General features: G+C 65.8%; 1 protein-coding gene across 1 annotated transcript in view; it reads right to left on the reverse strand.

The window, feature by feature from the left end:
• Positions 1 to 10,943, reverse strand: part of TP73 (tumor protein p73) — a 44,767-nt gene extending 33,824 nt beyond the window's left edge. Inside the window, exons 1-3 of the mRNA XM_037062110.1 lie at positions 10,870 to 10,943; positions 2,314 to 2,405; positions 2,000 to 2,123 (exon numbers count right to left, since the gene is read on the reverse strand). Of these exons, the coding sequence (XP_036918005.1) occupies positions 2,000 to 2,123; positions 2,314 to 2,375 (186 nt within the window). The 5' untranslated portion in view covers positions 2,376 to 2,405; positions 10,870 to 10,943. The remainder of the gene's footprint in view (positions 1 to 1,999; positions 2,124 to 2,313; positions 2,406 to 10,869) is intronic.
• Between the last annotated feature and the right edge of the window lie 2,912 nt (positions 10,944 to 13,855).

A 13,855-nucleotide genomic window follows, 5' to 3' on the forward strand; every position in this document is an offset into this window, starting at 1 on the left:
AGGTGGAAGCCCCACCCTCCTCCCTCAAGGGCTGGTGAGAGGAGGTGTGGCCTCCCCCCGGCTTCCCCGCCCCCGGGGGCGGGGGGAGTGCACCCCACCCACTGGGTCCTAGCGCCCCGCTCCTCTGCCTCCCCCAACGCAGGACCCCTCTGGACCCTGGGTCACCCCCCTGTGACCTCCATCTGCCCTCCCTGTGGTGAGCCAGGTGGCTGGGTGGGAGCGCCTTGCAGGGCTCTGGTGACAGACCTCCCAGGAGGCCACGCTCAGGGGCCCCCCTCCGTGGCAGCTCCTGTCCCGCAGCATGTCCCACAGAGGGGACACAGGGGGAGTGGCTGACAACTGACTTTTTTGATTGTAAGGTAAGTGCCTAACCTTAAGCCTGTGATCTTGCAAAGACATCCATCCCCCGAACACACTGCCTGCCCTGGCTGGTGTGGCTCAGTGGGTCGAGCACCAGCCTGTGAACCAAAGGGTCACAGACAGTTCGATTCCCACTCAGGGCACACGCCTGGGTTGTGGGCCAGGTCCCCACAACCCTGGGGGCCTCACGAGAGGCAACCACACATCAATATTTCTCTCCCTCTCCTTCTGCCTCCACTCCCCTCTCTTTAAAAATAAACAAATAAAATCTTTTTACAAACCACACACACACACGGCCAGCTGCCCAAGTAGACAGCCAGGCCGCCTCTCCCACAGGGTCCCCTTTCCCAATGCCTGGGGTCACCCAGACGACCGCCCGCTTGAGTGGCCCTGCTTGCCCCCTCCAGGCCTGACGAGTCAGATAAAGCAGTGCGGAGCGAACCCTGAACCCGCCAGGCGCCGTGAGTGACAGCCCTGTTCTTGGAGCTCGCTGACGTTTTCCGGCCGTGGCATCATCAGAGGACCCCAAGGGCGGGCCCAGCACCAACGTGGCTCCGCAAGGGGAGAGGTCCGCAGGGTGTCTCCCAGGCCGGCAGCACCACCACCCACAGGCCGAGAGTGACAGGAACACTCGGGAGGCCCGTGCCCAGGAGGGGCGGGCGGGTGAGGACCCTTGGCCCCTGGGAAGCAGTCGGCAGCACAGAGAATGTCCCCGAGGGAGGGGGCGCCACTCCCCCCTTCCCTCCCCGCTCTGGGACAAACAAGGCCAGTCCTCGCCTAGCACCTGCCTCGGTTTCTTCGCCTGCAAAATGGACATACAGCGGGCGCTCCATCGGGACAAGCTCTTTCCACTGCGATGGCCCCTGAGCAGGGGCCGGAGGCCGGGCCAGGAGGTCAGAAGCCTCAGGGCTAGTCTGAGGGTCCTCAGAGGACTGGACGTCACGGGGGTTCGCTGCCCACCAGAGCCCCCTGGCCTGGGCTTGCCTGCCCCAGCGGCTCCCCTCTGCCAGCCCCATGGTGTGACCCTCCTGCCTCCTCCCCCCAGCCTTGCTCCACCCTGGCTCGTCCACGCGGCTGGAGCCCCGCAGCCCAGATGCCCAAGGTGCCTCGGAAGGGTGTGTGTTGCGGGGGGAGGCTCCGATTTCTGGAGGGGGGCTTCAGGGAGGGGGGACAGGCCCAGTGCCCTCTGAACCATTCCATTCCGACTTGTTCCCGGGGACCCAGGCCCACCAGAGACACAGGGGTGCTCAGAGATGGGCACACGACCAAGTTCAGACCAATGAGGGGCAGCCCTGCTGGATGACGGGCCCGGGGGGGGGTCCTGCCCCCTCTGGAGCGGGTGCTGGTGGACCCTGTACCCCTCAGTGCAGGAGGGGGCCGCCTTAGAGCAGAACCACCATGGGGAAGGCAGGGCAAGGCCCACAGCTGCTCAGACACCTGGATCCAGCTGTGCCTGAACACACCCCCGCCCCTGGACTGACCTCGCACCAGTACATTGTCTCTTTTGCGACTGGAATGTGCCGGCAAGCATGCAGAGGCAGCTGTGCGCCGACACCCCGCTCCCAGCTCCATGGGCCCCCAGGTCTGGACAGGCCACGTTTGCTCCCCCCCAAGTCCTCCCCAGAGGCACCCCACTCACCATGACGGACGAGGCGGCCATGCCCTGCAGGGGGAAGACATCCATGCTGTCCTCCGTGCCGCCCGCCTCCTCATGCCTCCCTCGGCCCGACTGGGGAAGGTCAAAGTAGGTGCTGTCGGGCTCCCTGGGGGAGGGGACCGGGTCGTCAGCCCCAGTGTGTCCAGCCCAGAGCCCAGGCCCAGCCCCCGCCCACTGCAGGGGCCTCCCTCTCCTGCCCCCAGCAAGTCCTCAGTCCGTGCTCAGCAGCCTCGGCTGCCCCTCCTGCCGCCTCCTCCCCCCCATGCCGGCCGGAGCGGGCTCTGGGAAACACTCACAGAGAGCTCCAGAGGTTCTCGAATGTGGCCCCCTCATCGGCGGCGGTGGGCCGGGACATCATCCCCGCACCCGGCCTCGAGAGTGGCTGGCTCTGGGAGGAGAAAGGGGGACAGTGAGTGCTTTGGGAAGACACCTGTGTGCTCCTCTCCCAGCATCCTCAGGGGCGGGCAGGCAGGGCCACCAGTGACACTTGAGGACACCACGCAAGCCCTGCGCTCACCCCCTACCTGCCCGCCTCCCAGTTCAGATAAGTGGGCGGGAGCTCAGCCTTGCAGAGCACAGGCCTAGCTTCCAATGCAGCCAGGGTGCCCTGGACGCCTTCTCAGAGTGCCACGCGCAAGGTGGGGGTGACAGCAGCCTCCCCCGTGGGGCTGCCACAGGGCCCTCAGCCTGGGAGGGGTCTGGTCATCGTCAGCACTCGGAGGCACGTGGTCACTGTAGCTGTGAACTTGCCTCCAGGTTTAGCCCAGGTCGGGAGCCAGGCCTGGGGGCCCTGCTGCCCCAGGATGTGGGGGGCAGCGTGTGGGGGCACACGGGGGGGAGCCCAGCTCTGGGTTGGGGTCTTTCTGTTCCCTTTTGCAGACAGCCTTTCCCCTCTGAGGGGGGCCACCCCAAGACACGGATACGGACACAGCGCTGGGCCTACAAAGAAGCCCACCAAGGCCAAGAACCCCTGGCGGCTCCCCCATCCTAGGAGATGCCTGGGGGGTTGGGGCCCCTGACCCAGGGCTCTGCTAGCCTTTGTCCCCACCAGTGCCTCTTCCAGGATCTTCCGCACCCTGATCCCACCTTGGAGCTGCCTTTGCCACCAGGCACCAGGCCGGGCTCAGCTGGAGCCCCTTGCCCCGCAGTGAGGGTGGGGGGAGGGCAGGAAACGGCTGCCCCTGCCCAGGCCAAGGTGACATGCCCTGGTCCTTGGCGCAGGGCTGTGGGAATCAGTCCAGCTACAGCCTGGCAGTGCCCGAGCAGGCAGGCCTGGGCCTGCCCGGAGCCATCGGGAGAGGGAGAGAGCCCCCGCAACCTGTCACTTTGTCCCCATGCAGGCAGGCGCCAAGGGAGTCCTGCGGCTTGCCCCCAGGGCCGCCACGTGCTGGGCGTCCAGTCCCTGGCCAGGTGGCACGAGCCCTGAGGGCCACCACGTGGCCCCGGTGGGCACAGGTGAAGGGAGGCTCAAGGACTAATAAGGCGTGGCTAATCGAGGAGGCCCAGGACAAGCAGCCTAGACAGGGCGGGCCACACACCAACTCCCCTGCAGGCTCAGAGAGGTTGAGCAGCCTGACCAGGTCACACAGCAGGGCTCTGCGTGCAGAAACGGCCACGTGGTTTTCTCAGAGTGGAAACTGACTTAGTCGTGCCTGACCCCCAAGCCAACAGACCCACAGAAGGCTTTCCTGAGGGGCTGGCTGGCACCCACAGGCACCCCTGTGCTGGGCAGTCTCCCCACACTGGCCCAGGCTGTCCACAACCCGGTGGGGCTGAGTGTGGGGCAGGGACTGGGCCCCGGGGAATCCAGAGTGGGGCGGACTGGGGAGGCAGTGAGGCTGGGCCACCCCGCCTCGCCCGGGCTGGACCTCTGGGGAGAGCAGCAGCTAGTCAGGACAGCCCCTCGGCGTCACACCCTGAGTGGACGGCGACATCCCACCCTGGTCACACTGTTCCTAAGGACAGGAAACAGCCCCAGCGCGCACCAGGGAGAAGCAAAGGCCGGCAGGTGCACGGGGCAGAACGCTGCTCGCCCGAGAAAAGGAGGGAAGCGCCAGCACACGCTGCACCGTCGACGGCTCTCAGAGACGGGACGCCCGGCGAGAGAAGCCACACGCCAAGGACCCCTTGTCCTGTGCCTTCGTCCATCAGAAATGTCTCAAGTGGGCAAAGCCGAAAGGACAGGGGGCAGATGGTGACGGCCAGGGGCTGGGGCACGGGGAGGTGGGGGTGATCATGAGCGTGCTAAATGTCACCAAATTGATCGCCTGAGAAGGGCCGATTTTTATCCCTTGTGACTTTCACCTCAACGAAAACTTCTCTTTCATTTTTTACAAATGAGAGCCCGGGGCGGCACAGGGGGATCTCGGGGCCACAAAGCACGTGCCTCGTGTACTCGCTCAGCCTAAAAAATCCCGTGCCCATGCCTCCCCAGCCCTGGCTCCCAGCAGCCTCCGCCACCAGCTCTGGGAATGTCCCCGCAGACCGCAGACCCGGGGCCCCGCCCTGCCCCCACGCTCCGGCCCTGCGGCTGCCCACCAGAGCGGGGGGGGGGGGGGGGGGGGGGGGGCNGGCGGCGGCCCCCCTGTGTGGGGGGAGGGGGGGGAGGGCAAGCCCCACATTCCACACAGCCTGGCCTCGCCCCAGCTGCTGGCTCAGGGGCGGGGCACACCTGCTGGCCAGGCCCGCAGGCGGGTGCGGGAGCTGAGGTGGAGCCGGCCTCTGGGGCTCTGGTGAGGGTGGGACGGCCCGGGGTGGCCAGACTCCATGGGGTCAGCAGACTGTTCACAGGTCCTGTGGCTTCTGCCGCTGCGCCACCAACCCTGCCCCCGTCTGTCCCCAAGTCCCCAGGGCGGGGCCTCCGACCCACTTCAACTCAAGGAATTTCCAGCCCGTGTTTGTCACTTGGGGAGCGTCCTGGGGTTGGCAGCCAGAGGGTCCTCCCTGCCCAGCCGCTGTGGCCACCAGGACCCAGAGAGCTCAGGCAGGGCTGGGGGGCGTGGCGCCAGCCTGCACATGGATTCACACTCCACTGCTTCCCCGGTGACTCAGGGTGTCTGAGAGGAAGTCCCGGCCCAACAGCTTCCGATAGATCCACCTTCCAAGGTCACCCCTGTTCGGGGAGGGCGCGCTGCTCGTCCCCCCAAACCCCTGGGTCCCTCAGCTCCGGGCCGTGGGTCAGAGACCTTGAAGGACCTGAGGACCTTCCTCCACCGCTCTGCCCCACCCTCCGAGCTTGTCACCCACAGCCTCCCGGCCAGAGCCAGCACCTCCTGGGACCACGGCCCTGTCCCCACATGTCCCCTCACTATACCTCTGCCCTGTCCCCATGTGCCCCCTGTTCTCCGGTGGCTCTCCTGCCCTGTCCCCACATGCCTCCTCCCTGTTTTCCTTCCCTGTCCCCATGTACCTCAGCTGGGGACCACCTCACCCCTGGTCCGCCCCCTCCGCCTGCCCCACCCTGGTCCTTCTAGGCCAGGCGGGGCCACAGCCTCCTCTAGGGGGGCTGCTGTCCTTCCTTCCTCCCTGACTCTGGCTTAGGAAGCCCCTGTGTTGCCCCTGTCACAGGTACCCCTTTGGCTGTGTGACCCACAAGGCAGGGTTTCCGGGCTTTCTGTTTCTTTGTCCCCGTGCCTGTCCCTCCCCAGGGCTCCCAAGAGATACCCCATCCATGGGGACAACACCTCCGGTCAAGCCCTGACACGGAGGGCAGATGCACGCCTGTCCACCCTGGCCACTGGGGCGCCAGCGTTCGGGGAGGGCCGGGTGTGTCGGGCCAGCGGAGAAGAGACCCAGAGGCCCCACCCGGCCCTGCAACCCCCACACCAGCGGTCAGGGTTTCTGAGCCAAGCAACCGCTGTGCCCCGGCTAGAGGTCCTGCTCACTTTTCTTTCTTCCAGTGAGACCCCAGTGGCCTCAAAGCCAAGGTGGCAGGGAAATGGTATCACCACAGGAGGGGACCCCAGGGCCTTCCTATCACCCCTGTGGCCCTGTCCCGAGGGGCCCACAGTGCCCAGAAGTCCCCTACCTGGGTGGGCATGTCGAACGGCCACCGTGGTGGGCAGCCACCTTCCCTGGGCCGTGCCCAGCCCATGTCCATCGGGAGGCTCGGGGCCACCTCCCGGGGGCCCTCGCTGCTGAGAGGACTCTGCGGCCCCCAAAATGGCGGTGGCTCTCGCCCATGGGGTGGGGCCAGGCCTCCCTCCTGGATGCAGGACAGTGCCCCTCGTGATCCACCCTTCCTGCCTTCTCCCAGGGAAGTGCTGGGCCGCCCTCTGTGCCGCTGGCCAATCGGGTGGGGATGGGCAGGCCCCTGGGCCAGAACTGTGCCCTGCACGTCCTGGGGAGAGACTGGGGCCTGCAGGGCCGGCAGGGGCCTGTGGCTGAGGCCGCCCAGCACCCTCCGGTGGCAGCCCACTCGCTGGGCCCTGCACCGGGCGGGGGTGGGGGGCAGCCAGCACAGGCCACGAGAGACAAACATAGCCTCCCCACCCTGGGGCGGGGAGATCTGAAAACAGCTGGGGGTGCCCGATTCAGCTGCCCTCTCTCCTTTCTGGGCACAGCCCATCAGAATGGGGGCAGAGTGGGGCGGCCCCAGGACCCCCCAGCCCAGCTGCCACCCATCCTGCTGGCCTCTTACCCCGGGCTCCAGCCTCTTACCCTGGGATCCAGACTCCAGAAGGCAAAGGGCCTCCCCCCACCACCGGCCCAGGGTGGGCAGTCCCCTCCGGCACCTGGGTCGGCCCTGTCTAGAGGACTCGGAAGTTTCCCGGCCGTTTCTGCCTTAATCGTACAGTTGGCTTAGAGCCCATGCAAGCGTCACAGCCTTCTAGAAAGAAGCAAGGGTTCAACAAACCTTCGGGGCTACAGGGGCTATGAGGGTCCTTGCTGGGAGAGGCGCTTGGCTGAGCAGAAGCTTGAGGACGTGCCAGGGGCTGCCCCAGACGGCTCTGCAGTAGAGAAATGAATAGGCAGCCAAATGAAACAAAGAAACGCTAACTCCTGGAGGGCTGGCGGCCCTTCCTGCTCGAGAACACTCCCTACGTCTCTTTTTACTGCACCGAGAAGTCACATCATCTGCCCAAGAGCACACAGGGGGTCTGGGCAGAGGGCGAAACCCTTACTCTTGACCCCCGCACTCCACCTGGCCCTCTCTCCCGGAGGCGAGCCGGGAGCCACCCCCCTGCCCAGGCTGCCTTCCTACCTGTACGACTGCGCCGCGACCCGGAAGTCCCTTGCCCGCCCGTCTTGACACCTACACGCATCAAGGCCCAGTCCACATCCCGCCCTCTGCCGACCTCGCCATAACGGACCTCCTCGCCTCCTCGCTCCCCAAGCGTGCCGGTCGCGTCCCGCGCGCGCCAGTCCTGTCCCGTGGCCTCCTGCCCAGGTCGGCGCTGCCCGGCACAACCCCCAGCTCCCTCTCCCCCTCTGTGCAAACCGCCCACCGCTGCCACCGCGGCACCCTGCACAGCTGTGCTGCCCGTTCTGAGCCCCTGTCTCCTGAGGTGCACACCGCAGGGTGCCCATCTGGGTCGCGCTCGGGAAACAGTAGCCAGTTGTCACGGACCGAGAGTTACTTAGTATCAGGGTGGCCAGCCGCTGAGGGGGATAAACCAGCCCCCAGCCCCAGGACAGCGGGGAGGCCAAGTCTGGTGGCTGCACTGCCACCGGCTCCTGTGAAGGGCCCCCCCCTGCCCCGTCCCCAGTTCCACCAGGAGCGACGTAGCTGCAGAATGACGGGGACCCAGCACCCCATCACAGCAGAAACCCCATGCGCCACTCCAGGGCCTTGCCAAAGTGGGTGATGACCAGCCGCCCACCCAAGCGCGGTATTGACCTGCCTGCTTGGGCTTCAAGGGCTGGACCCGAGGAGGAGGGGCCCAGCGGACGGAGGTCCGGACCCCCAACCCCTGCCTGAGCACGGGTGGTGGAGGAAAGCTGGGGCAGGTGAGAAGGAGGGAGGGAAGCAGGGTCAGAGGCAAGAGGCTCCTGACGAAGGTAAGTGAAGGTAAACTCTCCAGGAAGGGGGCGGTGGGGTGAACGGGGAGCGTGATGCTGGTCGGAGGGTCCCAGGTCTAGGAAGGGGGCAGAGCAGGGGCAGGTCAAGGGTGGATGGCCCGGTGCCGGGAGCCAGCAGCACCACGCGCTCAGGCGGCTTCCACAGCAGCCCCGGCCCCCGGTGGGGCAGAAGGGATGGGAGCACAAGTGTGGGTGTCGGTGAGGGAGGCTCAGATCAGCGCGGGAAGCGGGAAATGGGAAACGGGGCTGGGACGAGGGGCAGTCACAGCGGGAGTTTCGGGAGAGCAGCTTGAGGTCCGAGTGGGTGTCGGTGCCTGAGCTCCCGGCTTGGTGCGCTCCTCCTGGTGGGGGCTGAGGGTGGGGCTCCAGTGTGGCCCCGGGGGCGATGGCCGCCTGCTACGCCCTAGGCTGCCCCGTCCCCGCCTCCGCACCGCTCAGGAACCCTGGGCTCCCACCGGGAGGGCCACCTCAGTCCCAGCCCTCTTGGCCCTGGCCCCCTGCTCTGTACTGGCTTTCTGTCCCCAGCACAACTCCAGACTGGGCGGGATCGTGTCCCTAACCCTGGGGACCTCCTGCTCTACCTCAGCCAGCACTGAATCAGAAAGCAGTGTCCTGGCCCATGAAGCCCCCAGTTCCGCTCTCCCACCCCCACCACCAGCTTCGGCTCTGCACTGGAACACCCACGGGCAGGCCCCTCCCTGGCCCCTGCGCGGGCAGCAAGTGTGGGGCCAGCGCCCCTGCAGGAGAAGCCCTGGGGAGCCCTCGTCAGCCTTGGATGGACCCCTGCTTCCTGCCATCTCCCTCTACTGCAGGCCAGTCCCCGAGGGCTCGGTCGACAGCGCATCCCCAGGGCCCAAGAGTGGCGGGCACGCAGACGGAGGACAAGCAGTGGACAGGGGCAGGGGTCACCGTGGGGCCTTGTCCGGCCCGCCTGGTTGCCAGACACCCCTACCCCTCCATCGGTCTCCACCAGCCGCCCGCCTGGCCCTCCTTCTGCCCAAGGGGGTCACACTTCTACGTGCCAGCAGCCAGCTTGGGAGGGGCCCCTCCGCCTCTGGAACCTTCTCTTGTCCAGAGAGGCCTGTGTGCTCCTTCCCCGCCCATCGCTCTCACCTGGCTGCCCTCCCCGGGACACCTCACATCCCTTGACAGGAGCACCCCATTCCTAGGTGTGCCCACCCTGCACAGACATCCCCCCATGCTCTGGGCTCCCCGCAGCCCCACTCCCAGCCAGGAGGCCATGCTTCTTCCCGATGTTCAGTCTGGCCCCCTGAACCGCGTTCCTTCCTTGCTCCGAAGTCAAGCGGCCGTGACTGTGGTGCAGGCGCCCCTCCCTCACTCCAGGAGCATCCGTCAGCGGTCCAGAGAGTGACCTCACCCCAGCCCTCTCTCTGGCTCATGACCCCTGGCCCCCAGCCCTGGGATGGTCTTCCCGAGAATGTCACCCAGAATCTACAGTGCCCCTGCTGTGTCAGCCCAGCCCAGAGCCCTCTGTGGCTTCGTCGGCCCTCCAAGGCACCCAGGGAAGAAGCCACAGCCATGCTGCGCCACCCAGTTGTTCTTCCAGAAGCACCAATGGCCCTCGGGTCAGGGGGCGGCCGGGAGGTCTCGGCCATGGTGGGCTCTGAATCTGTGGGCCACAGGGAGCCAGTTGAGGGCTGGGTTCCCAGAGAGATGCAGTGGGTTCTGTGGAGCTCACGCCGTGGGCCTGGTGAGCCCAGAGTGGGCAGGCATCAGCAAGTCCGGGTGAGGTTGGGGAATAACCAGGGAGACAGGCTCGGACATAGGGGAGGGTGCGAGTCCTGCCTCAGGACCCCTTCCCCGGCGAAGCAGGTTGGCTGGTGCACTTTCGAGTGAGGGTCTCCCACCAGCCACGGGTTTGGGCGCCCTCAGCCCCCTGCGGGCTGTGTGCGTGTTGGGGGCTCTGTTGCCTGGCTTGTAGCGTCAGGAAGGCCACATGTATCACTCAGGACTGATCTGGGCAAAAGCCACCGGCAGGATTTCTGGGCGAACTCAGGCACCGAGCAAGCATGGCTGCCTGCCTGTCTGCCGGCCCCATTCGCAAGCTCGAGATTTAATCCCCTCTCGGACAGTTTCCTCGCTTTCCATTCTGCGGGAGGGGCATCGGGCGGGGACAGGAGCCAGCCAGCCAATTTCCCCTCTGCCCCGCCCTCACCTACCTGCACACACAGGCACGCCCACAAGCTCACACCAGTGCACACACCCCCTGCCTCCCTCACAGCGAATTCCCCGTGCCAGCTCCTCCCCTGGAGGGCGAGAGGCCAGACAACCTCTGGCCTCAGGAGTTCAGCCATGGGGATGGCACCGCAGTGGCAGTTGCCGGGCATGGACTTCCGATGTCCAGGACTCGGGTGCCCTGCAGGCAGCCGGGGGAAGCCAGGGTCCCGGACAGCCCAGACTGGACCTGTGGGTCTGGACATTGCGGGGTCCCCCCGGGCAGGAAACAGGGAGCGCTCTGCTGGGTCCAAGGGCCGTAGGCCACAGACTCAGAGCCCGTCTGCCCCCAGGGCACCTGAGTGCCTAGTTGGCACCCAGCCCAGGACCATGTGGGCTGCCCCTGCACCCCCTGGGGGCAGATGGGTCCCCAGAGTGCCGTGAAGCAGGGGCTGGTCTTCCTCACCCAAGTCCTATCCGGACACTCGCCGGCCCGGCCTCCCAGAATTGGCCTGGCCACCAGCCTGCCACTGCAGGCTGCCACTGCCCCAGGGGCAGGCAGCGGGGAGAGGGGTCTGCACCCTGGGTGGCCGCAAGGAGGGCAGGACCTCAAGCTGGTGCCTGGCACCAGAGGGCCAGGCCAAACCCAAGCCTACCTTGGTGGAGACGGGGCCAGGAGGGTCTGAGCCGAGGGAAGGGGCCAGGAGGCCGGCCGCTGCAGCTCGTGGCTGGGCTGGCGGGAGGAGGCAGCGGCGTCCGGTAGCCTAGGTGATGACATTGGAGCCGCGTGGCCGGCTGAGCTGGGGCAGGCGGGGCGGAGCGTGGCCTGGAGCCCGAGGCTGGTGGCTGGCTGTGCTCCTGCTCCAGAGCCGTGCCCTCCCATGGTGGTGGTGACGCCCTGTCCCTGAGAAGGGACGAGCTGCAGGCGGGGGGCTGGGGCTGGAGCCGTTGCCACCCCCGCCCCCGTCTGCATGCTTTCCTTCTGCCCACCCCCTAGAAATTTTCAAACACATGGAAGGAGAGACACGGGTGCAGAGAGTCTGACCCAGCCCGGGCTCCGGCCTGTGGGTCCTTCCCCTGTCACTCGGCCACAGGGCTTCTCATGAACTGGGACTGGTCTTTTCAGCCAAGGAGCAGCTGACACTCAGCTGCTTGTGTCCCGCCCACACACACGTGCCACATGGGCACGCACTCCCAGGGGGAGCGGGCAGGAGGCTTGGGCTGCCCCCACGACGCCCTGGGGTGGCCAGGGGAGGTCGATGTCGTGCCGTCACCTGGGGAAAGTGGCTCTTCCTCAGGGGCCGCTCGGGGTGAAAGTGTCAGGTGGCAGCTGTGGGCACCACGCAGACGGGCCTGTGCAGAGAGCCCGTGCCACGCGCGGCCCTCGTGTGCGCACACTTGGAATGAGGCTGTACCCAGGATGGGGGCTCCGTCCTCTAAAAGGGGCCCCCACTGCCCATCTCAAGTGACTGGATGCATCCTCTGGGGGTGCCTCCTGGCACGCCCACTGCCACCCTCTCCCCCGAGAGAGAGGAAGGCCGGGCTCAGCGAGGCTGGAGGCTGACCCTGCCACTGGGAGGGCGGCAGAGACGCCGCCCTAAACGCTCGGAGTTCCCACCAGCCCGCTCCCAGGCCAGGGTCCGCCAAGGCTAAGCTGGGAAGTCTGGGTGTGACCTTCAGGTGAGGCCTGGCTTCTCTGATGGGGCGGCAGCTGAAGGGGTGCTAGGCAGAGAGGTGTGTCACCTACGATCCCTGTTGCTGCTGTGACAGATGACCACAGGGTCAGCGGCTTAGGAAGCCCACGTTTATTCCCCCACAGCTGTGGAGGCCCGCTGTCCCGTGGGAGGCTCAGGGACCGTGACCGGGGGTGTGGGCGGGGCCGATTCTGTCTGGACTCTCCAGGATCGCAGCTATTCCCCCGCCTCCGCCAGCATCCGCCCGAAACCTCGGGGCAGACCCCTCCGCCACCCTCTGCCTCTGCCCCCCTCACTCCCTCTTCGAAGGACCTTCGTGAAGATGGTGGGTCCCCAGATGCTCCTGGGTCATCGCCCATCTCAGACCCTGCTCCTGCCTGGTGACTGGGGAGTCTTCCTGGCTGACAGCGAGGGTGGGGGGCCACCCCACCCCTCACTGTTCCATCCCCGGGGCCGCTCTCCCTCCACACCGCGGTATTTACCAGCAGCCCCCCATTAGCAATGATGAGTCCCTGAAGATGTGTTTGTCAGTCCGACAGCAGACCGGTCTCCACAGACAGGCGAACCCTCCATCATTCCCCCCACCGCCAATACTGCTTATTGTGCGCCGGGCACTAGTTTCGGCACCTCCGCCGGCAGCACAGCCACCGAGTGCACCTGTGAGGAAAACCGCGCCTGGATCTCCAAGGCGAGAGCACGGAAGGAAGCACAGGCAGCAGGTAGCTGCCCGGCCGGATAAAGACAGAGAACCCTGCGGCCACGGCCGACAGCATGAAACGCCTCCCTGAACCGCCCTCGGCACCACGTCCCGGCAACGCCAGCCGCCTTCCGCCCAAACATCAGCTCCTTGTGGCGTGCCGGCGGGGTGTCTGTCGCCCCGCTTTCTGGCTGCTCCCAAACGCTGTGCCCCGGTTTTGGATGGCCCTGCCGTCTCAGGTCGGAGCACTGTCCATTCAGCTTGGTGGTCATGACTTGTCCCCAGCCCTGGTCCCAAACCAAACACACACTTAGCGACTGCTTGCTCCCAGCCCCCAGCAGGGGGGACTTGCCCTCTGCCGAGCGGCCTCACCCTCCGGCTGTCTGGGCCCTGAGGTCACTGAAGGCGAGGCTGATGGCCTCGGGCGCCCAGAACAGGGACTGGGAGACTGCGGGTGCCTGGGAGGGAATGAGGAGCAAGTGACCAAGTCCTTAGCTCAGCTCCTCACCCCGTCTCTGGATTTTGAAACGGGAAAAGCTCAGAGCTCCCAGGGCATTTCCTTCCTCGAGGCTTAGCATGGCCTGTGACCGATTTCACGTAAGGTCCACATTCGTGGCCACTGACATGGGGGAGCGCCTGGTTGTGGGGTGCTCCTACCAGACGCCTTGGGGTATTGTAAAAGGCAGGGTTCCAGAGCTATATTACTTTTCAAAAGTGACTTTTTAATTCTCACCCAAGGATAAGTTTATTAATTTTAGAGAGAGAGGAAGGCAGGGTTGAGAGAGAGAACGGAGGCAGGAACTCTGGGATCGAACCCACAACCTTTTGGTGCACAGGACGACGCTCCAACCGAGACATCCAGCCAGGGCCTAAAATACTTTTTAAAAATCTGAATTTAGCCCTGGCTGGTGTATCTCAGTGGACTGAGTGGATTGAACACTGAGAACCAAGGGGTTGCTGGTTCTATTCCCAGTCAGGGCACACACCTGGGTTGCGCGGGTTCGGTCCCAGGACAGGGAGCATGTGAGAGGCAACCACACACTGATGTTTCTCTCCCTCTCTTTCTCCCTCCTTTCCCCTCTGTCTACAAATAAGTAGGTAAAATGTATTTTTTTTAAACCCGAGACAAGGGATGGTGGGCCTGTGGGTAGTTTGGACCCTGAGGTGGGGGCAGGCCCCCACCTGACCCCTCATAGGCCCACAGCGCAGCTGCGTGCTGGGCTCTCCTCCGTCCCCAACCTCTCTTTCCAG

Source organism: Sturnira hondurensis, unplaced genomic scaffold, assembly GCF_014824575.4.
Source record: "Sturnira hondurensis isolate 20B ecotype Veracruz unplaced genomic scaffold, ASM1482457v3 Scaffold0013931, whole genome shotgun sequence".
NCBI lineage: Eukaryota > Metazoa > Chordata > Mammalia > Chiroptera > Phyllostomidae > Sturnira > Sturnira hondurensis.